This window comes from Ambystoma mexicanum, chromosome 1q, assembly GCF_040938575.1.
Source record: "Ambystoma mexicanum isolate Mex_15411 chromosome 1q, UKY_AmexF1_1, whole genome shotgun sequence".
Classification (NCBI taxonomy): Eukaryota; Metazoa; Chordata; class Amphibia; order Caudata; family Ambystomatidae; genus Ambystoma; species Ambystoma mexicanum.
In genome coordinates, this window is record NC_090922.1 from 1,405,535,255 (window position 1) to 1,405,558,213 (window position 22,959).

The following is a 22,959-nucleotide window of genomic DNA, read 5'->3' on the forward strand; positions in this document are numbered from 1 at the left end:
CCCCCAGGCCCGATCGCGTGTGAAACTTCTCGCGCACCTCTGAAATACACGCACACGCTCCCCCAGGCCGATCGCGTGTGAAACTTCTCGCGCACCTCTGGAATACACGTGCCCAGGCCAATCGCGTGTGGAACTTCTTGCGCATCTCTGGAATACACGCGCCCAGGCCAATCGCGTGTGAGAAACTTCTCACGCACCTCTGGAATACACGCACACGCTCCCCCAGGCCCGATCGCGTGTGGGCCTTCTCGCGCGTGTAGAACTTTGGCGCACATTTTTTTCCTGCGCAGAGACGTTACCGCCTGCTTTCGTGTGGCGGACATGTAAGGGCCTGTGCGCGTCTTTGGCCGTGCGCTGTTTTTCCCTATTCAATTCCATGAATACGTGTTGTAGGCGAGCATGTGGGCGTTCTGCGCACTTGCCTCCTGTACTTCCCCCGTGATGCCCACATTTTCACAAGTTGTTCCCCATTCTGCGTGTGACGCCCCGTGATACGCCTACTTTTGCTATGTGCGCCGCGCTATGTGCGAATTCGCTGTGGACTTATCGCACGGCGTTCGATGACCTGTGCGCTAGCGTGCGCCAGTGTGCGCCAGCGTGCGCCAGCGTGCGCCGCACACTTTTTCAGCGCACATCCCACATTTTGCGCGTGCACGGACTTCCATGAATTGATGTGCGATATTTTCTGTGCGATAATCGCACATGCACTGCGATTTTCGCTATTTCACGGCGAATCGCACGTTTTCAACGCGTGCGCCGTTTTTTCGGCACACATTAATTCCATGAATCGGCCTGTAAATTGGTTGCACTCTTTTTGATTAGTGTAACAGTTATGAAGGATGAATCATATGAGAACAAGGCCCTCTGTCAAGACGTTGCTGAGGTGTTGAACTAGGATGTGGTTATAATGCCCCATTGAGAAGTGGCAGGTTCATTGGAACTACAAGTGCCAAGTTAAATGGAGTAAATAAATGAATTCCCAAGAGCGGTGCCTGTGTTATGTTTCATATAAAGCCATCTGGTTCCCAAGAGAGAGGTTAGGATGAACCAGGATTGCAACATTTTTCAGAACGGGAGTTACAAAAGGTGCTGCCAACAAGTACAGCTGCAAGGCCAAAGGAGCCGTTCGAGGTGCCAACGTTTTCTATGCTAAAGAGGAAGCCATTGTTTTACCATGAGGTGTTGAGTTCTTTCTTGTCATCTAATCCTTGATTGGGTCCTGTCGGGGAATGCACATCTCCTCTTCCTTGTGGGGGTCTTGACCCATCACATTACAGTATTTTGTGCTGACTGAACAATCGAGGTCATTTTTAGGGAGTTGTGTTTAGATAAGCCTGAACTTTATATTTACCAATGGGATAGTGATTTGTTGGTGATGTTTAGATTTCTGTCTAGGGGCTAGCCAATAGGAAACGTGGGATAATGTTGTATCTGATATGTGCTGCTTATGTTAAATTTGTGGTTTCTACTATACAAACTGTGACTTGTATGGATGTGTTAAGTGAGTTGTTCAGTTCTACGGAGCTAACTGACGCCTCCGGACGTGATTGCATGTAATAAACGTTTTGCTTGCAAACGTGTACTCGGCCATTCGGATTTGTTTTTATTGTTCGGGTTTTGGATCTTCCCTACACTACTAATGTTTTATAAACTCCTTCATGAGTATTATTTACACTGGCACACAGCCTTTGAGACATTATTTTTTATTATTTGTATTGCACTCCAAAACCATAGGCCTCAGAGCGCACAAGAGATGATCATAAAACAACAAAAATAGAAGGCAGATGGTGAAAAGCATAGGAGCCACTATTCAACTCCTCTTTTGAACAGATAGGTCTTCACATCTTTCTTGAATTGCACAAGTCAGTCCTATCACATGCGCATTTCTCAGCATTCTGCAAATGAGTCAGTTCCTTTTTGGATTTTTCTGATTCTTTGTCAATCAAATTAGGCCAGCTTCCTATATATGTCTGCACATTAGCAGCGGTTTGCTTTTGTCAGTTATCTAAATTGACTCAACCAGTTTAAAATTTTTTTTACAGAATATTTTGTTGGAGGCAACGGGAGTGGCCTAAAGCATACTCTTTTGGAAATGAAAAACTAGCATATTCATCCTTCACCCGGAGGTTAATATGTGATGTATCGGCTGTGATGAAAGCACAGTGGTAACGTGTTTGTCTTAAAAGCAAGAAAACTCAGAGCAACCCAGGTTTGAATCCCGTCCCGTGCTTAGAGACTGGCCTCTGAGATGAATTATGTGTACTATATGGAGTTTGTGAGTGAAATCATCTTGTTCAAAGATAGTTACTTCAGGTTTACCATCACTTTCGATGAAATTATTATAAATGCCTGTCACATGTTTTCTGTTGCTAAGAGATGAGCATTACTTGAGCAGGGGGAGCATTGCTGGGCAAGTTAGAACTGAGTGAAGCAAGGGTAATATTGCTATTAGTATCTGGCACTATGTACTGAATACTACATTTTTTGTTTTTTTAAATTTAGATAGGATGCAAAGTTTTAAAACATTTTAAAAAGATGGCTGCCAGGGATCAGGAGACAGGACTACTTAGTCCCTTCTCCCCTTGTCATGGCCGCCATTCAGAAGAAAAAATATATAAGATGCCCGCCATGGAGGGTAGAAGGAATAAACTGCAGTCCCTTCTCCCTTTCTATGGCATCCATTGAAAAGTGAAACAAAATACAAGGCAGCCGCCATGGAACGGGGTGAAGGGACTACACATATTCCGCTCTCTCTTTCCATTGTGTCCATTGCCTGCTCAGTGACACGACTGGAAACGTTGTGTTCCCAGCGCAAGAGAAGGACTGAGAAGTGCAGGTAAATGGGGTGGGGGGAGAGGAGATGTGGAAATGGGAGGTTGGACTGCGGGAAGGAGAAGTGAATGCGGGGAGAGCATGCAATTGTTGATGATCTAGCGGGGAAAGATGGTGGCCTCCAGCTCTGAGGCTTGCAGCGGCAGCTATACTGTGTGCTAAAACCCCTGTTCTGATCCTCCTCATTGTCTGGAAGGCTAAGCCATGCGCCACAAGATACTACTATATAAAGAGTATCATGTCTGGTGTGCATTTCCACTTGGCCATTACGGCATCTAATTTTCTCCCACTTGTGTTTTTTTTCCCCATAGAGTCCTCGGATCGCCAGTTTTTATACTGCAATGTGTAAAGCCAGGTAAGATAAAATGCTTCCTGTCTTCCTTTGTATCCTGATTAGTTTCATCTTCCAACTTGGGTCCTTCCTCTCCGCTATCTTTTTCTCTACCTGTGGTCTCCCCCAGGGGTCTAACCTCTCTCCCTGTCTGTTCAACCAATACCTGGCACTCCTGGCCCACTGCATCGCATCTCTCTGCCCCAACTTTCAGTGCTATGCGGATGACACCTAGCTCATTTTCAGACTACCCTTGGCCTCCTCCTCTCCTTCCCACATCTCTGAATGTCTGTCTGCTATCCAGGAGTGGTGTGCCGCCAATGGCCTCTGCCTTAATGCCAGTAAGACTGAGATTCTCCTCATCGGCACACCCGTTCCCTCCTTTCCTGTAGCTCTTTGTCCGGCCTCTCTTGTTCCTCTGCCTGCTCCCACCAACAAGGCTAAAAACCTCAGGGTCATCTTCGACTCCACACTCTCCTTCTCTCCCCACATCTCTGACGTCTCTAAGAAGTTACATTACCAGCTGCACCTCCTCAGAGGTATTCTTCCTTTCCTCTCCTTTCCCCAGAAGCACAATGTCTCCAGAGCTCTGGTTCTCTCTAGGCTGAACTATTGCAACATCATCTTTCTAAATCTGCCTGCTTTATTCTCCGCCCTCTGCAACTTATCCAAAACAGGACTGCAAGACTTGTCCTTGGTCTCAAGACCAGGGACCGTATCTCTCCCGGACTGAAATCTCTGCACTGGCTACGAGTGTCTGCGAGGATTAAGTTCAGCACCCTCTGCATTGTCCGTAAGGCCTTCTGGGGCCTTGGGCCTCAATATTTTCAACTCTCTCTTCCCAAATATCTTCCTTCACAAGCTCTTTGCTCATCCACCTCCAACTCCCTTGGGGTCATTCGCTTCTCTAAGCAACGAGTTGGTGGTAGATCTCTTTCTTCGGCTGGGGCCTCCCTCTGGAACAGCCTCCCTGTCTCCCTTAAACTTGAGGAGAACCATCTCCGGTTCCAGAAGCACCTCAAAACCTTTCTCTTTGTTTCTGCTTTTTCTCCACCTCTCCTCTGCTGACCTTCCTACTGTAACCGGTACTGGAAAAAACAGGAGTGACAGGGGATACCAGGTCTATCTCTGCGCTATGATATAACCTGGAGAGAACCAATATATTTACTTAGACACAAAAGATCATAGCACAAATGTTTCTGTTGGTGAGTTCTGAACAAGTGCACACGTCTATACAGACATTATCTCACCAGTACAAGACATGGGGCCTCATTCCGAGTAGGGCGCAAAGGGATACTGGGCACCGTTAAGGATACCGGTGCCGGTAATGCCTTTGAGCCCTATTCCGCGGTCCCTTAGTGGGTCCCGTACTTAACTCCTGGTTTTACCAGACGTTATGGACAGGGCCCGTTAAGAGACTTCAGAGCTAATAACGGTACCGCATTTTGCGGTACCGTTATTAGCGCCTTCCCATTGAGCCCTATGGGAATGGGGAATGGCTTTTTCAATGGGGACTTAAAGGTCCCGCAAAGGTCGGAATAGACCGGTAAGTCCCCATTGAACGAGGGTGAACTCGGTACCGGTAATAGCGCCATGATTACCTCCAAACTCGGAATGAGGCCCATGGAGTTTCATTCAATACACATGCAAAAACTAGTGATGTCAAACAATTCAATTCACTTCACTGCACATGAAGAAATGTGTAAAAGAATGTATTAATAAATTGTAGAAAAATACATCAGAATTTTTTTTTAACATACTCTTTCTAAAAATCTTCAATAGTGCCAACATAAATGCACTTCTAAAAAGGTTGAAAAAGACAGTTAACCTATCTGATCAAACATCACACTCTCATACTCTCCTAGAAAACACTCTCCAGACATACCTCATTGACACTCAATCAATCAAACAACATAGTATCACACTAGTCTCACCCATAAATGACATCAAAATCTAGAACATGGGACAACTCTTTAAAATACAACCCATTGTCCTAATTAATGAGGAACAATAGATCTTCACAGGAAAGCGACAAAAAAGTTATTAAATGCGATCAAATCAACGCAATTCGCTGTGATGTATAATACAACCTACAACAATATCAAATTCCCAAACCCGACATGTTTATTTCTGTACTTTTAGCAGAAATTCTTCAGGGATAGGTAGGTCCGATGTTTTCAATGGAATATATATGAAGGTACAAACGTGTGGACAACATCAAGAACTCACAGCCCTCAGATCCGTATAGTTCTGATTAGCACGTTACTTCCAAACATGGCATGGCGGTATACAACCTGTTATACAGCTCAATTGGTGGTCAAGTGCCGACACTTTGACAGTCAGCAGCCCATTTTAACGGGCTTATTATCCGCGTATGCTGAATTTCTCGAAAAAAAATGTGACAACTCCCTGTTGCCCGTCCTGAGTCACAGTGGCGGCCACATGGAAGTTACAGCTACTGATTTCCCAAACTCGTGCAGCGTCCAGTCATTGAAATGATGTCTTTCTCCGACCTCCTCAGCCAAATGCAGCCAAACCCAGCAAACACTGAGAACCTTTCTTTTTGCTTCTACTTTTTCTCCACCTCTCCTCTGCTGACCTTCTGGCTGTAACCGGTACTTCACTGGCTACCTGGACACCCACTGATCAAAGGCCCAGGTCCCTCCCCCACCAACCGGCACACACCTGCACTGCCCACCTGGCAACCCCCGTACTTGGGGACTGTTTCTGTGTCCCTTGAGTCACCCTTCCAGCTCTTGACAGCTGATGTCTGCACTTACCCATGCACTTGCCACATGCTGGCACTTACTTATTGTTATTATTTATTCCCTTGTACTGCACTGTCCCTGCCCCTCTCCCACGCACTTGCACGATCTGAATGACACCTGGCCTAGTAGGATCGTGGTCCATCATCCCGTTGTCCCCCTCACTTGCCTCGTCGCGCCTTGAAACACATGTATATTTGCGCTTTATAAATGCATTATCATATCATATCTTGCCAACAGAGCTTGACGTGTTTCGCTGAGGCGCACCAAATTTTCTGTTACCTAACCACAGTTGATTAAATTAAGTTTCTGAAATAAATAGTTATATTGGTAGCAGACAAGTAATTGGTTACGCTAATAGGGTATTCTGAAATTAATACTTTTTTATACTTCAAAACAAATGTGGGTAACTTTGACTTTACCTCGCAAATGCAATAGTCGATGTAAACCGATGGAATGCGCTTACATAGCAAACTTTACAGGGTTGCGTTCTGTAAAAGAATATATATATATATATATATATATACCCAAATCGCTGTTTGACAGTTGTCAGGACGATTGCTTCTATTTGGACCCATTGAACAACTCTTTATGAAGCGGGCCCTGAGGTGGAACTCATTGTAAAATGCGTTGTTAATCAGACCCTTAATGTTTTTCACCTTTAGCAGAAGCATAAAATGGGGATTTAAAGTATTGTGGGGCCTGGAGACCTGGGGCCTCATTCATGGAAGTTTTTTATAATGGCGCAATCCCATAGGAAAACGTCCATGGATCAGGCCCTTGGCCTCTTCCACAGATTTATAACTGGAGAGTTGTTCTGTCCGGGAATGAAGGCTGAGCCAGATACAACTTTATGCAGTAAGCTATGGTCCTTGAAGGGGTTTCTCTGTGCCAGCACGTTTGTGAGATGTGGGTCCGTATCATTCGTTTATTTTTGGCTACTGGCCAAACTGCTGCATTCTGAGTGGGCCTGCTCTCGGCAAGTAGCCGAGTCCTTTCTTTGCCTTTGCATCGTTAAGCAAGCTCTGGGTGTGACTGAGCTCGCCAGGTATCCGCCTTTAAGGTGTGTGCTCCTCCAGTGCGTCATTGTGCACCCCATTGTTTCTTGTGAAGATGCCTTTATCAGATAGTGTGTTTATTGTTTAAGCTGATGCATATGCCATATTTCCACGTAGGGAGTGAGTATGAACAGCACTTCCAATGTAGCTCTTTTTTTATTCATCACTCTTTAGCCGGCACGTTTTCGCTGTCCACTTTGGAAGAGGGGACATTCATTTTCTAATGTACCATACTTGTTGCAATGTGTGGTGGTGTTTATTGTCCTCAGTGTTCTGCTGAATTGGACCTTGATTAGCCATTGTGATGTCTGAGGAGCTCATTGAGTTGCTCGGAGCACAGGTGTTACCAGCTGGTTTACGCCTGGCTTCCGTGCAAGCTGTTGGGTGCTCGTGCCTTCTCCTCAGGCCACCTGTGCTCACTCCCCTCTCAGAGTGGCACGTGCAGCCACCTTGTCCCTGGTCTTCACGCGGACGCTTTCTCCTGGTAGTCCCCTTCTCTCCACTTTGGTCTGTCTATAGTGCACTCCCCAAAATCAGTCTCTTTGCTCTACTTCTCTTCCTTCTGCAGCCCCCGTCTTCCCTTTTCCACTGTTTACTGAGCCGTGACCATAGCCCAATATTCCTTTTTCCTTTTTTTCATTTGGACATCTGCTCACGAGTACTCACAGTTCACTGCCTCCATTAATGCTCCTTGCTTCAGTCGGGCCCTTGCATTAGTTTGCAGGCTGTTACCAGCCGGTATGGCTCTGCCCCCTGTCAAATTCCCCAAGACGGAACATCACTGAGTACAAGAACACAACCATAAAGGAAAATAAAAGTGACTGGTTCAAGTCCCAAGTGGACAAGCTAAGAAATAAGTAGCCACTATTAATAGAAAAACAAGAGCTAGGGGTGAGGAAAACCCACCGGGGACTGGCTACTTGGTTCCACATTGCTACTTGGTTCTTGGAACACGGGGATTTTTTCCCATTTGACCACAAAAACTGACGTCCAATTATCTATCTTTGACGTACTCTGTCTACAGGACACGTGGCTTATTGTAAATCCCTCTCTGGATGGATTTGAGTTGGCCCACTCTCCTGCCCACAAGGACCCTAAGGGAAGACCACGTTCAGGCCTAATAACAGCGATAAAATCAGGCAGCGGCCTGACCTTGAGAAAAGTCATCAAAGCAAACTAATTTATACTGGCCTTGATTATCGAATGGACCACCCAAACTCTAAGTCCCAGGGGAAAGAAGCAAGAAAAGATCTTACTCTTAAACATTTATTGGAACCCTTGCAGAATATCTAACGAGAGCTTCTTGACAGAGCTGGAACTAACAATTGATTCAGCCTTAGTAGATGAAGATATTAATCACACAATCATTGTAGGTGACTTGAACGTTGACTTACTTGTGCGTCATGCAAATCCTGGAGGCCAAGCATCGCTCTGGTCAAAATTGATGGAGTCAAGAGACCTGCACAATCTGCACCTTATAACGGACAGCAAGTCTATTTACACCCCCACGTGGGAGAGAAATGGGGAGGTGGCAACCATAGACTACATTCATGTGTCAAGGAGTCTGTTGAAACACTGTGACTCATTTAAAGTGACAAGGACAATACACAGCGACCAAAACCTACTATTTTATGAGTGGCACACAATCAAAACGGAAGAACGGGTTATGAACACTAACTTGGATGTCAACAACCACAGCACCTGCCTCAGACTCTCGGACAACGCAATCATTGCATTGACGCAGACTTACGTGGCTTCCACGATTGCGGATAACACAAGTACCAGGAACACAGCCGACTGTTCGGCTGTACTCGCAGTCTTCAAAACTATCACGAGAAATCCTTCCACTCACCCTACCCCAACTGCTCATGCCTTTAACAGGCAACTGGTGGAGAGAAGGAAAGAAATCAGAAGACTAAAACGGGAAGCAAAGAAATCATGCTCTAAAGTAAAAGAAGAGGCAGCAACGAAAGCAGTTAAACAGTACAAATCTTGGCTGAGAACTACCAAAAGTCAAAGAAACCAAGACAAAGCCGAAATTATGCTTCGGACAATCTGCAGTAAGAAGACAAATCAGCTACTTTCTAACGCAGTGGGAGAACCCAGGTGGATCAAACACTTCGAGGAACTGTACAAAGCCCCCAAGAAACCCACATCCCTCACCGCATTAACAACTAAAGCCATGTGGCAGATCCCTATGGATCGGGCAACTATCATTGACAAAATCAAGGAACTTAACGGCTCCTGTGCAGCAGGGCCTGACGGTATTACCAACTTTGACCTAAAGCATAGTGCTGAAATCTGGGCAAAGTTAATTGGCGAAGTATTCAAAAACTGCATAACATCTACAGCGATTCCACCATCCTGGAAAAAGGCCATAGTAATACCAATTTTCAAAAAAGGTGCAAGAGACAATCCAACTCACTACCGACCAATAGCTTTATTGGATTCTATTGCAAAGCTCTTTGCATGATTTATTCTGGAAAGCTTTCAAGACTGGACTGTCACCGCCAAAGTCATCGACCCTGCTGCAAGCAGGTTTTGTAAAAAACCTAGGGACGACAGCCAACATCTTGGCTTTGAGTGTGCTGAAGGTCAAGGTACGTGATGGTCATCTGAAAATCTACATGGCGTTCATTGACCTGACTCAGGCCTTTGACCGAGTGGACAGGGCACTTTTATGGGAAAAACTGGACCATCAACACTGCCCGCCAGCAATCCTAAATCCCATCAAATAACTGTACAGCGGTACATCGATGTGCGTGTGCCTTAACCAGCAAGGCCTATTGTCATCTTGGATTGAAACCGATCGGGGAGTCAAGCAGGGATTTCCACTTGCTCCGGCACTATATAGTTCATATATTGCCGATTACAAGGAACAAGCGATTGAAGTCTGCACCTTTCCACTGAGGCTAGGAGAAGAGAAAATATCAAGACTGCTCTATGCAAATGATATAATCTTGCTGGACCAAACACCTATAGGACTCCAAAGACAATTTACCAACCTTGACTCACACCTGCAAGATAACCATCTACAGATGAACCGCGAAAAAACTAAAATCATGACCCTGGGAAAATGCACGTGAAAAAGGGAAAACTTCTCCTGGATAATACAAGATCAGACCTTGGAACTTGTGAATGAATTCATATACCTAAGAGTCACATGGAACAAAAATGGTAAAGAAGAACCGATGTGTGCAACCCTTCTGAAAAAAGTGCGCCTTCTGATAACACAGACCAGTATCCTATCCAACAAATATGGACTCTTTTCCTTATCCCCTGTTTTGACATTCTACAGGATGAAAGTAATCCCTACAATAACGTACGGCACCAAAGCAATGCCCAAAATTCCAGCAACCTTCTTGTTGAGAGTAGAAGGACTATACTGAAGAAAAGTACTAAATCTACCTCAGTCAACACCAGTTGCGCTAATCAGGAGGGTACTCAGACTTCTGATTTTGAAGGCAATAGAGCAGGAAATTCAGGCCAGAACATGCAAGATGCTACAACCCTGGGTGGCAAAAAACAATCAACATCTAGCTTGGGTGGGCACCACCCAAGAGGAACTTATCTCTAACCCAGAAAAAGTCAAGAAGCGCTTGATGGAGAGAGACTGGATTCAAACCTTAGATGAAACGCATGCCTCGAAACTCATCCAAGATGCCCCAGGAACCCTGCAAAAGTAAACGGAACCAGATCCTACTTATTAAAATGCCCTTGTAGGAAACTCTGTGAAAACTTTATGCGCATTCGATTTTACATCGTATACACCAAGGAAATACTTGCCAGAAGGAAACAATCCAATTCCAGCCTCTGCCGATTCTGCGCCCAACCAGAACCGATCGAAACACTCAAACATCTGCTACTAAGGTGCCGAGGAGTGGACACCACGCATGCACTCCATTTGGGCCGTCTCTTTGCCAATGCATACTGCTTCGACAAAGAGGAACGCTGGAACAACTTGATGAGTGGAGAAAATCTAGATGGACCATAGCCATGGTGGGCTTTTTGAAAACCTAGGTATAGTGGAACGCCCTGAATCCCAGTATTTGACTACGGGAAGGGAATAAACAATCCCCCAAGACTTGAGGAGGCTGGTCCGACCAGGACCAACTGCGAAGACAATAGACTGGGAACCAGCTCCTTTTTTTTCCTTTCTCCTCGATTCTTAGCGACAAACCTTGTAAAAATTGTTTTTACTGCAATTGAATTAAGTAATAAAAAAAAATCCCCAATTTCATTGACTACCATTCGGCCTCTTGGCAATCTTGATTGTGTGCAGGGATGTGCGCATGATTGTAATTTTGTTGTCACATGACATGACCGGTGCTCTCAATGTGAGTGGTTAATATGTCCTAAAGAGACCCCATCAGTCATGGTGTCATGCTAGAGTGCCAATGGCAATATGCTTTGATGAATGGGCATACTTGTTGCCGATGGCCCTATGGCATTCATTAAAGGGCCTCCTTTTGCTCGAGCCTGTTAGCTTTTGCTACAGGCAACTACCACACAATATGTCATGCCACAGAGTAGATTAGTGTATAAAGGAATCCTGTGAGTGAGTGCTCTGTGAAAGACATGTAATACCTGGCTGGCTGATTAATAGCTGGTCTGGTGGGTGCTTCCAACTCACTCCTAACACTAAGGCACACCAGGGTTAATAACACCGAGGTTACAGGGCACCCCTGGTTTTAGGTACACACAAGACAAACACTGTCACTCAATGGGAGTTCCTGTGGTACAGTCAAACTCATTAGAACTCCATCTTAGAAGAGGCACCTTATTGTTAATGATAATTCAACCTTCACAAGAGGACACCTCATCAATTATACAACAGTTCTATTTATTCAATTTATCATATAAAACATATCATAAAAGGATCAGAAAGTGACCTGAGCTTCATAAAGTGACCAGTGCCTCCCACCACAAAAGTGACTTGTACTTGTGCAAAATACAGCAATTGATAAAAAAACAGATGCACATAAAAAGCATTACATTTACACAACCAATACATTATAAAAACATATATATGTTTTATTTGTTATGTATTTGCTATTAATTGAAACAATTTTCAGCAACAGCTATGACAAAATGTTCAGTTCAAAACATTTTGTCATAGCAATCGTGTGGCATGGTTTGTGCCCTGCTATTAACAATGACCACCCAGTGTCCATATCTTCGCTCTGTGTTTCTGATACTAAATGTTTAAAGTATCTAGTCACAAGAAGTGACTACATGTTTTATTGTTTCCACAGCTAGTAAGTCTTTGCAGAACTGACATTTATTAGACACTGCTTGTTTTCGAATGAATAGGATCTCATTTGTCCGTTGTAAATTAAATCATATACGTAGAAATTGATCTCTTAATCTTTGATCTGGTGATTGTCTAAGGTAATTACACACAGTATTGAGTTTTCTTGGTTCAGGAGGAATATGAGCCATCAGTTTGTACGATGCTGCAGCGTCAAGAGCATGAATCCAATCTAATTCAAACATCCTACCTACCACCAACATTGGATTATTAATGAGGTCCTTAAATGAACTTCCTATTTCTTCCAATAAGGCACAACATTTCCTTTGCCAGTTCTGCAATATCGGGGTGTCAGAAGCAACAATCTGTTTGTACAGCATCTCAATTATAGCGGGTCAGTGTGGTAAAAAAAAAATTCGAAGCAAAGCTAAGTGCTTCAAGTAAACTGTTGATTGGAGAGATGGTAAGCCCAATTCACGACGTATTGATTGGATTGTTGTGGCTGCTGGAAAATTAAACACCTTTTTCCAAAATAGCCGTTCAAGTAGAGGCCAGACCGTCGATGGAATATTTGGCAGTGCTTCAGCGCTATAGGTGATCGCTGGAATGACTTTAGATTTATAGAATAAAGTGCTGGAAGATTGGAAAAACAACCATATTTATTATATATGGCACGTGCTTGACTAGCCAGAGCCTTGACTTTGGCTCTTAAGCGACAGATCATCAAAGCTTCAGTCATAGTGTCACTGAGCCATACACCCAAGTACTTGAAGGTAGATACTTCTTGGATGGTACATCCTTCCAGGGACCACGTGAACTTAGTTCTTCTCTTGTTTGAATTGCCCAGACTTAGAATTTTCGTTTTTGCTTTGTTTATTTTTAAGTCGTTTGCTTGGATGTAAGTCAACAAACTGTTCATTTGCCTTTGAAGGCCGACGGGCGTCTGATCTAGTAAGACTATATCATCGGCATAGAGTAGGCGTGGGAGAGAAATTCCGCCGACTGATGGTGGGAAGAGTCTGAGCTCAGGATCCGTGTTTTTAGTATCTGCTAAAAAATAAATAGTGCTGTGGCCATTGGGCAAACTTGCTTGACACCTTCAGCAGTGGGAATTTCATGAGATAACAGGCCAGCTTTATTTAAACAAATTCTCAGAGTTGTAAGGGTGTGCAAAGCTTTTATTGAGTCCAAAAGTGGTTTCGGACAGCTTGCTGTTTCCAATTTGTTCCATAGCTTGTGGCGGTCTATCTGGTCCAAAGCTTGGACCAGATCGACAAAAGCTATGTACCTTTTCGGGCTCCCTTGCTTGACTCTGTTTTTCAGCATATTGAGAATAAATATGTTTGGAATAGTCCCTACTCCCTTTACAAATCCAGATTGTAATGGATCGTTTAAGCTTGCAGTTATGGTCAAAGTGCTGAAATGATGTAACAAAATCGTGCTGCACAGTTTCCCTATAACATCCAGGAGAGAGATTGGACGATAGTTCTTGGGGATGTTATGGTCCCCATTTTAAAAAATGGAGATTACTATTGCCTTTCTCCAAGAACAAGGGATGGAACAGGTGTATGATATCTGTAACAGCAGTGTGTGTATCAAGGGGCCCATATGGCCTGATGTTCTTTGAGCATCAAATTCGTTAGTCCATCGGGACCCGGTGCTCGGGAGTAGTTCAGTTTTGTTATGCGGGTTGGGACATCTTCTTTCGAGATTGAAGTCACCCACAGGGTATTATTAGCCGAGATATGATCCAATAGGATGGTTGTACAAGTAGTTGCATAAAGTGATTGGAAGTGTTCAATCCAAGCAGATTCCAAAATCGGATATGACTGATCATCATTTGTCTGTGGACCCACAGCTTTAAGTAGGGTTCAAAACTCTCTTGTTTTTTCCCAGTTAAGGTTTTGAACATGATTTTCGGCGTCTTGTTGGTAAAGAGATGCTCTGAATGGAACAAGCCAATTCTTATAATTGTTCTTTCCCAAGCGCATATGTTCGTAAGGTGCAGTTTTCAGTTTTTTGGCTGCTCTGGTGAGTCTACGACGTTCAACTAATGCAAGTTGAAGACGTGTGCATGTGTGAAACTTACCCAGGGTTTTGATTTAGAGCTGATCGTATGAGGTTCTAAAAGTGGTATGTTTTCCACTTGTGTTCCAATTGCAATGTAATTTGTTGCAAGATTGAGCACTCTTGTGTTAGACAGTTTCAGCCGTGTACCACTGCTAGTGACTGTTACTGCTGACATCATTTTGTGCCGCAGGTTAATCAGAAACCCAAGACACTCCATATGTAGGATTTGGTGATCGCTGTTCTTTGTTCGAATCATCTTAAATGACGCTACCTGTGGCAGGAAGTGGCCTGAAACAAAGATGTAATCGATCACTGATGAGTGTCCCATATTGGTCCAGGTTGCATTGGGTGGCGAATCATCTTTAAAGTTGCCATTGATCATGTGCATATCCCTGGCGATCATCAAAGATTTCCACATGCCTGCTCTAGAGATATGAGAGGAATAACGTTTGTTGGTTTCTTCAACCTTGTTTTTGGAGAGGCAAAGGGTGTTAGAGTCGCCACAAAGAATGATATTTCTTGTTTGCTGGACAGTGTAAACATTGTCCAGCAAATCAGAGACATGATCAATGAAATCCTGATTTGAGGTTACCTCGGGTTCCAAAAAACGTTGATAACAGCTAATTTGACTGTTGACAATTCCGCCGGCCCATTGTTTCCAGTTTCCCATGTTAGAATGTATTCTTGGGTCAAATGGGACATTAAGATAGACTTCATGGCAGTCAGAAGGCTGCCGGATTTAATGGCAGTCAACAGGCACTATGTTGGGCGCCCTTTATCACCATTGTGGCCGGGCTTAAAGACGAAAAAACACCATCAAATGTTGGATTTGTCCTCAGCCAAGTTTCTTAAAAACATAAAAGTTCATAATGACCTAGATTTACTGCATTTAATTTGGTCAAGTGGTTGAAACCACGGGTGTTCCATGAAACTAATCTTCATCGTGATCCAATTAACTCACTAGGTTTTAGGGCAGGGACCATGCTCGTCTCTTCGGTTTCAAATGGCTACAGGCGGTCATTGGTTGTCTGCGCCCTTGACAACCAGTCCCAGTTTTGGTGTACCATTTCACAATTGCACATTTAATTATTGCCCAATTTCTTATCAAAGTCTTAATCTCATTTGTATGTAAAGTTCTCTTCTGTCTGGTTTTCCTACATAGGATTTGTTATTTAACAACCACATCAGTGTCGGTGTTAATATCTATACCCAGCTTCTAACTCACCACCTTAAACTTACTGCTGATGTCCCTGACTGCTCTGTGCAGTGGTCACCTGGCAACCCTCTAAACTCAGGCACAGGCTGCTGCATGTCCAGTTGCCCTTGCACTACCACCGGGCTCCCCAGCACTTAAGAGTCTGTACCTGCAACCCTACAGTCTCTCTGCGCTTAAGAGCCACCCGCTGGTTGCACTTTTTTGAGTTACCTGCATTGCTCCCCTCAGCTCCCCCTTAGCACTTCTCCCCTCCCTCTTCTCGGCAATTGCACAATCTGAATGACACAAGTCCTAGTAAGATCATTGTTTTGTCCTCCCTTTGTTTCCCCCTCCTTGTCTTATCGCGCCTAGAAACACTTGTGTACAGGCGTGTTATTAATGTCATATCATATCATTTCTAATTCTACATTTACCGCTTACCTTTTTTACAACTGGTTTGAATAGGTTTCTTTTACAAGAGGGCCACTTTACAATACAACAGTTGAGTAACCATTTCAACTGTTCCAAGAAATAAATACAGATGTGTTTTTGGACACAGGAACTGTGCCAGCTGCAACCAGAGCACAGCAAGGCAGGCATGCATGCAAGATTGATTAAAAGCTTGGTGGTAATTCTACATATTTTGTTTGAAGACTTACTGCCAAACTGCATCACTGTTACTACTATTCGGTCATTACTGCTACTACTCGGTTTGGTTGATGTACCGCTGGATTGCGAGTGGTGGTGGTACAGCATTGTTAATATTCCTTTCTGGAGCCCATAAGTCTCTATTGGAATTTTGGCAGGTTTACCATAAGCAGTAATTTCATTCTGTTAAATCTGCCGATTTTGGGGAAAAAATAAGAGAATTTGGCTTCAGTGGTGCAGTATAATTGGTAATTATTCTGATGCTGCTAAAAAAAGTGGTGGTAACAGAATTACCACCAAAAATGCACAGCAGCATCAAGCTCTTAATGATATGATATGAAAGGTTATTTATAACGTGCTTAATACCCAGCGGTTTCTATGTGCGGTCCCGGGGATCAAGCCTGTCTTGCTCTGCGTCGACTTGCTTCCAAGGCGAGTACATTTCCCCTGAGCTATCCTCCCAAGACAATGATAATGAAGCCCAAGGCACTTTACTTTTGTTTGTTGAAATGACCTGTCCTGACAGGTTAGATCAAATAAAAGTAAGCATAAGCAAGGAAGCCCCAGCCTGGTTTTGTTGGGTGCCTTGCTTTGCAGACCACACAAGTAACACAATCTGCTGCATGGCATAAAGCTGGCTGGATATTCACTAGTGCTGCGTGTCATTTTAATCCTGCAATTTTGCCAGATGTTCATACCTTTTCACTTTATCAATTGTGAAACTGGGAATGTGATTTTCAATGATGTCCCCGACTAAATTGTTGAAACCTTTCCTGGATAAATGCAGTGGTAGAAGTGTACTGAAAAAAGTAGTGGAACTGTTATCTCGGCAGCGGAGAGGGTAGGCAGAAGCACAATGCAACATGTGACAAGGTGTGTCACAGCCGGGGCATTGCAATAGTCTCAGTGACTAGCAACTTTACACTTGCACCGGGACATGAATGGACAAATCCTCTTTATAGAATGGTAAATACGGTTGCAAAATGTAGAGGAAAGGTAAACACAAAAAAATAAAAGTAGTGGAACACCACTCCCGACCGTTCCCGCTCACTTCGATCACTGGATAAATGCAATTTCTTTCCTGCAAGATTAGTGAAAACCGGGTAGCCTTTCAGAAAAGGTCCTGCAACATGGAATTTGCAGATGTTATTAGTATCAAAATAAATATACGAAGCAGGTTAGAGTTGTAACTTAATTTGAAGGAAAAAGTCCCTTAATTATATCTTCCAGCAATTCTTTAGATTTTCAAATCTATAAACATTTTAAAGCAGACATACGTACATGCTGAAAACGTTGTCATCTGGCATGCATTCCCTTTCACTGCCATTCCACGTGCAATACACACAAGGTTATTTGACTTTTGTATGCACGTTTACATATGAAGGAGTCGTAGGAACCATTGCTGTGCACAATGCATTTCTATCATTAAAACGAGGGATTCATTTGATAGGAGCATATTTTGAAAATAAAGCAGATGTGGTGTTGCTGGAATTCTTCTGGCGGGAGTCCAGCAATCAAAAATACATAGGGGGGGGAGTACTTAAGAGCAAATTGCATGTGCCATCTACAACACTATAAACATCATCAAAGGGTAACACACACCTGTGTGTCGGGAAAGAGAAGAAAAATATCTGCGGATATTGGTCCACTATCAGCTAAAAGTAGTGCTGTCCCTAAATGGCAGCCCAGAGCTGTCCCTACAAGTGGGTACTCTCCCTAGGCGAACGGTGTTGTGCCGCCTATCTAAAAGAAAAGCAGAGCATGCTATCCCTCCACTAAGTTATCAATAGTATATGCAGCTAAAAAGCACCAACTAGCCCACCGAGTGGACCGATATGGTCTGTATTAGCAATATCAGAACATTTCAGGGGGAGGGGGGATTTCATAAAGATCCTTTATTAATCCACAATGTAGTGTGCTATATGATATGACATGTTGAGTCTTTTATAACGCGCCTGTACTCAAGTGTTCAGAGAAAGCATGGGCTAGGTGCATCTACAAAGGCAACTATCTAAAGAGAATTATGGTGGTATGTGCACAGTGCACCAGCCAATGCACATACCCACAGGGGGGTAGAACAATCTTTAAATATTGTATACCGAATTCATGGAAGGATATCAGAGAAAAAGTTTGACCGGTTTCGGTGGCATCTCTGTTAGTGCAGCATTTTCTTCAGGACCAGAGGCCTCTTTATTATGCTTTTGCAAAGAGACCCATTGCCCAATTCAGTATTGGTTTATTAGCTGTCCCATAACCTTCCGACAGTCATTCCCTCGTGCTTCTTGGTATGTTGATAGGTTTAGTAGTGTTGTAATTCGTAGTCCAGCAATACCACCACGAGTTACCACCCTGGCAGTAGTAATGCTGTAATAGGGTACATTTTTGGTGACATTTCTGGCTGTACTGGTAATAACCATTGGTGGTTTTCCAGTGCAAAAATCAAAGAAGACTGTATAAGACCTTTAGGGCCTGATTCAGAGAAGCGTTTTTTTATAATGGTGCAGTCCCATAGGAAAACGCTCTGTGAATCAGGCCCCAAATGCTTTGAATTTAGAAGTTTGTCAATTTTGTGAAATGATTATGATTTCTGTGTGCAATTTCTCCAAACTGGAGGAAAGTGAAATGACTCGATTTTCACACATGCCAGCATTGCATCCTCTTTATTTTATCTGTTTACTGCTTAACTTTTTCCTTTTCAGTTCGGTGGAGGATCTATGGAAACACCAGAAGAAACAGCAGGTAGGCCGGGTTCAGGTATCTTTCCTGAACTCAATTCTCTCCTTAGTAAATGGTTCTTTTAAGGTACTGCTGTGCGTAAAGTGATATATATTTCCATGCCCCTCAATGGATGTCAGGTGAGAGTTGGTTAAGTTCTGAAATTTTAAGTTGAGGGTGGGTCAATAGTTGAAAAAGTTATATTTGATTAATTTGGCCAACCTCGTGGTGCTCATCTGACACTAACACAATTGCGCAGGTGTCTTATGTAGTCACACATCTATTCTCCCTATAAAGTATTCTCTTGCGTTCATACTTTTGGAAGTTAGGGATTGAGTCCAAGCGAAACTGATACACTGCGTAGGCTGACGGACATCTGAATTACTGCCCTACGATGTTATGGTCTGTTCCTCCAAAGTAGCATTCTCCAGCGACATAGGGCCTCATTACGAGTATGGAGGCAGGCTGCCTCCATACCGGGTTCTGTGAATGAGGAATTACCGGGTCATTCCAACCTTGGAGGACCCGGTAATTCCTCATTCCCACAACCAATCCCCATCCTCATTCCCATTTAAGCCCCTATAGGGCTCAATGGGAATGGGGATGGAGCTAATAACGGGCCCGTTAATTACGGGCCTGTTATTAGCTCCTTGGTCCCCTTGGGGGACCCGCTAAGGACGTCTGGTCTGACCAGACATTCTGTACGGGTCCCGCTAGGGGACCTCGTAATTGGGCATCCCATAATGAACCGTGCCGGTCCCGTACCGGCATCCTTTATTATGGGAGCGCCAGTCTCGGAATGAGGCAGATAGTGTTTACAATACTGAAACCCAAAACTCCCATCTTTTGACGATACACCATAAATTGAAAGTTTTATTCAGTGGGCCTCATTACGCATTCCGGGTCTGGGTCGTCGGAATAGGGACTTACCGGGTCATTCCAACCTTGGAGGACACGGTAAGTGCCCATTCTGAAAACCATTCCCCATTCCCATTCGATCCCCCATAGGGCTCAATGGGAATGGGGAAGGAGCTAATAACGGGCCCGCAAATAGCGGGCCAGCTATTAGCTCCATGGTCCCTTAGCGGCTCCCGCTAAGAGCGGCTGGTAAAACCAGCCGGCCTTAGTGGGACCCGCTAAGGGACCTCAGAATACGGAGGTAATGGGTTACCCGCACCGGCATCCTTACCAGTGCCGGTAACCCCTTACCTCCAACCTCGTAAAGAGGCCCAGTGTCATTTTACACAAAATCGAAATTGCATGCAGGGGCCCACCAACATTAGCACTACAATTTTAAAGGCCTGCGAGGTGTAGTGGACAAAGGACGAGTATAAAATGGTAATGGTAATGTTTATTTATATAGCGCCTATAAACAGACAAGTGTTTCAAAGCGCTCAAGGAGGCAAGGAACACAGGGAGAGAAACAACAGTTGCTCAGAACCCTTACATTTCTGAGATGATAACGGTCTGCACAGGCAGATTAAGTGAATATGATACATTTAACAGCCGGCAATTCTACTGTTTTTTCAAGTACACATTAAGAGGCGAAGACAAGGGAGAACAGACAGGCAATCATCAGGAAGGGCTGTATATAGATTGTGCATGTGCGGGAGGGCAAGGGATGGGCAGGGGACCAAGTGCACCCAGTCAGTAGAGACTGGTGAAGTGCGGAGAGAAGAACCTCTTGGGGTTTATTTCAAGTGCAGTGGGGTGAAGGGCCGTGCGGCAAGTGCAGAAGGACTGGCAGGGGTGCCTGGGACCTGTAAGACTCTGAGGTACACCCGGCGGCCAGTCAATAAGCTGTGTGGGAGGAGGGAGAGAAGGAAGGCAATCTATCTTTTACGGTTCCATTTTGCATCCTGTCTTACGGAAAATCATATGCTGCCTGCTAGTATACTTTGTCTACTAATGGATTCCTAGCTAAGCCCTGTAGTCGCAACCAATTGCAAAAACGGAGGCAGATTCCATTCGTTGTACCCCTGCCTGAAAATCTCATGCAGGTCGTACTACAAAACGGACTGACGCGACGGTGGTGGGACCTTATCTCCACACCATTCATATTCTCTGCTTTGTAAAATCCAGGAGAGAGCTAAATCAAGGCATACAAACATTATTCCTTGCTTTTACATCCTGATTTGCCACTTTGCTACATTTTAAATGAGGGTGGTTGACATATATATGATGTGACTCCCTAAACCACGTATTTGTCTGCAGCACTGTGGACAGACGGATCTACTGGTCAACAAGAATCTCCTGCATTAACCTCCTGGCAAAAGAGGGACAAATATCAGGTTCCACTGGTTGTTATATTCAATTCAGAGTTGGAATTCCTCTGCAAGACTGCTCAAGAACTGCGAACCATACTGGAAAATGAAACTGAAAAACTATGAACGACTGTGTGAGGTTTTCCCTAAAATGCCTCTGCTCACTTTCATACAGCCAGCCAATCTCAAAGAAATGATAAGAAGCAAGTTATATCCACATCGCACACAGGGACGTCATTTCAGCAAAATTGCAGGGGTAGCGGAAGCGACATCACACGACCCTTGACCTCCGATGACATCACAGGAAGTGATGTCATTTGACCCAACCCCGAAGTGACATCACAGGAAGTGATGGAACACAACCTTTCACCCTTTGACAAAACAGGAAGGGGCATCACATAGCATAGTTCCTATATCCACTACGAAAAATATGATTACAATATCACTAAAATGTAATATACATTTCATACAAGAATGGATCACCATATGTATTGTTAATATTAGAGTGTATAGGTCCATATCACCAAATTACTGTAAATTCAAGCAGACATCCAAGGCCAAATGATAATGATGTGTTTTTATAAAGCACTTACGCTTAAGCACTTTATATAGAACAAATATACATACAAAAACACCCAACCTGTGTTGGTACTCATTTATCAACCTCAGAAGGATGAAAGGCTAAGTTGAAGTGTTTAAGAACAGACGAAATCAGTGACTCACTCCCTGAAGTGTGCCTGAAATAAACCTTTAATGAGTCTAGCAATTAGTATATAGAATTCCAGAAAGACAAATTATTGGTTATTCCTATTCTTTCTTATTTAGGGTCACTGCTCAAAGTGTTACACTTGTGGAACCCCTTGTTTTTTTAAGAGGCCTGAACAAGAAAGCCAGCCACTCCAGAAACAAAGAGCCACATGGTGCTGGTCACAGGCAAGGAGCTTCTGTTTAAAAAAAAGAAAGAACAAAAAAAAGATAACTTTTTTGTTTTGTTTAGGGGTAGCAAGGGAGACCACAGGGGTAGCATGGGAGACCACAGTTGTGACCTCTGGCAACCCCCCAAATGACGCCTCTGGTAGTTGGGGTTGTGTGATGTATCACAACAGTAACCAAGAGACTGGCCATAAAATAAGTGGCTTGTAGTACGCTGCTTATCCAAAGTGTGTGATCCATGACAATTCGTTTAATCTCATTGCGCTTTGCCTAAAAATAATTGTGGGTTCTGAAACCCTTCCATCTTTTATACATAACAATACCACTGACAAAACAGTTTGTGTTTGATGTATGTCTTTGAGCGATGGTTGCATTATGGTGGATTTTGAGGTTAACCTCTCAAACCTTGGCATATGTTATTCTTGCAGTCGGTCACTCTACTTATGCATGCAATGAAACAATAAAAGAACATTTGTGTGTTTTTGACCTGATCCAAATCTGAATGGGGACTACACAAAGCTAAATTCTTTGTTTTCATAATAACTTTTTTATTTTTCAAAGAATCTTTTCGAAACCTTCCAGTGTGGAAGCAGGGCTGTGGCCATGACAAACTTTTTTGTGTGCGAAACTTTCAGCCAAATCCAACACACAGTGAAATCTTATTAGCAATTCATTTTTTCAATTTCCTATGTAACTCTGTTTTACCTTAACTATAGGGCGGTGACCGCTACCCTATAATATATATTTAAAGAAATGGTAGTTCCCCTCAGTAGCCACCCCTGGGGATGGGTAACAAACTGAGGTAAACATAAGAAAATATCCCCATGCACATAATCTCAATGTGCAAAAAGCACAGTTTATTCACATAATATTATTACCAAAAAAAGTGCAAGTGCA

General features: G+C 43.7%; 1 protein-coding gene across 1 annotated transcript in view; it reads left to right on the top strand.

Annotated features, from left to right (window-relative positions):
* The window catches only part of LOC138548282 (vitamin D3 hydroxylase-associated protein-like), a 746,809-nt gene that overhangs the window by 643,144 nt on the left and 80,706 nt on the right, over positions 1 to 22,959 (top strand). Inside the window, exons 11-12 of the mRNA XM_069642265.1 lie at positions 3,144 to 3,187; positions 18,850 to 18,889. Coding sequence (XP_069498366.1) covers positions 3,144 to 3,187; positions 18,850 to 18,889 — 84 coding nt within the window. The remainder of the gene's footprint in view (positions 1 to 3,143; positions 3,188 to 18,849; positions 18,890 to 22,959) is intronic.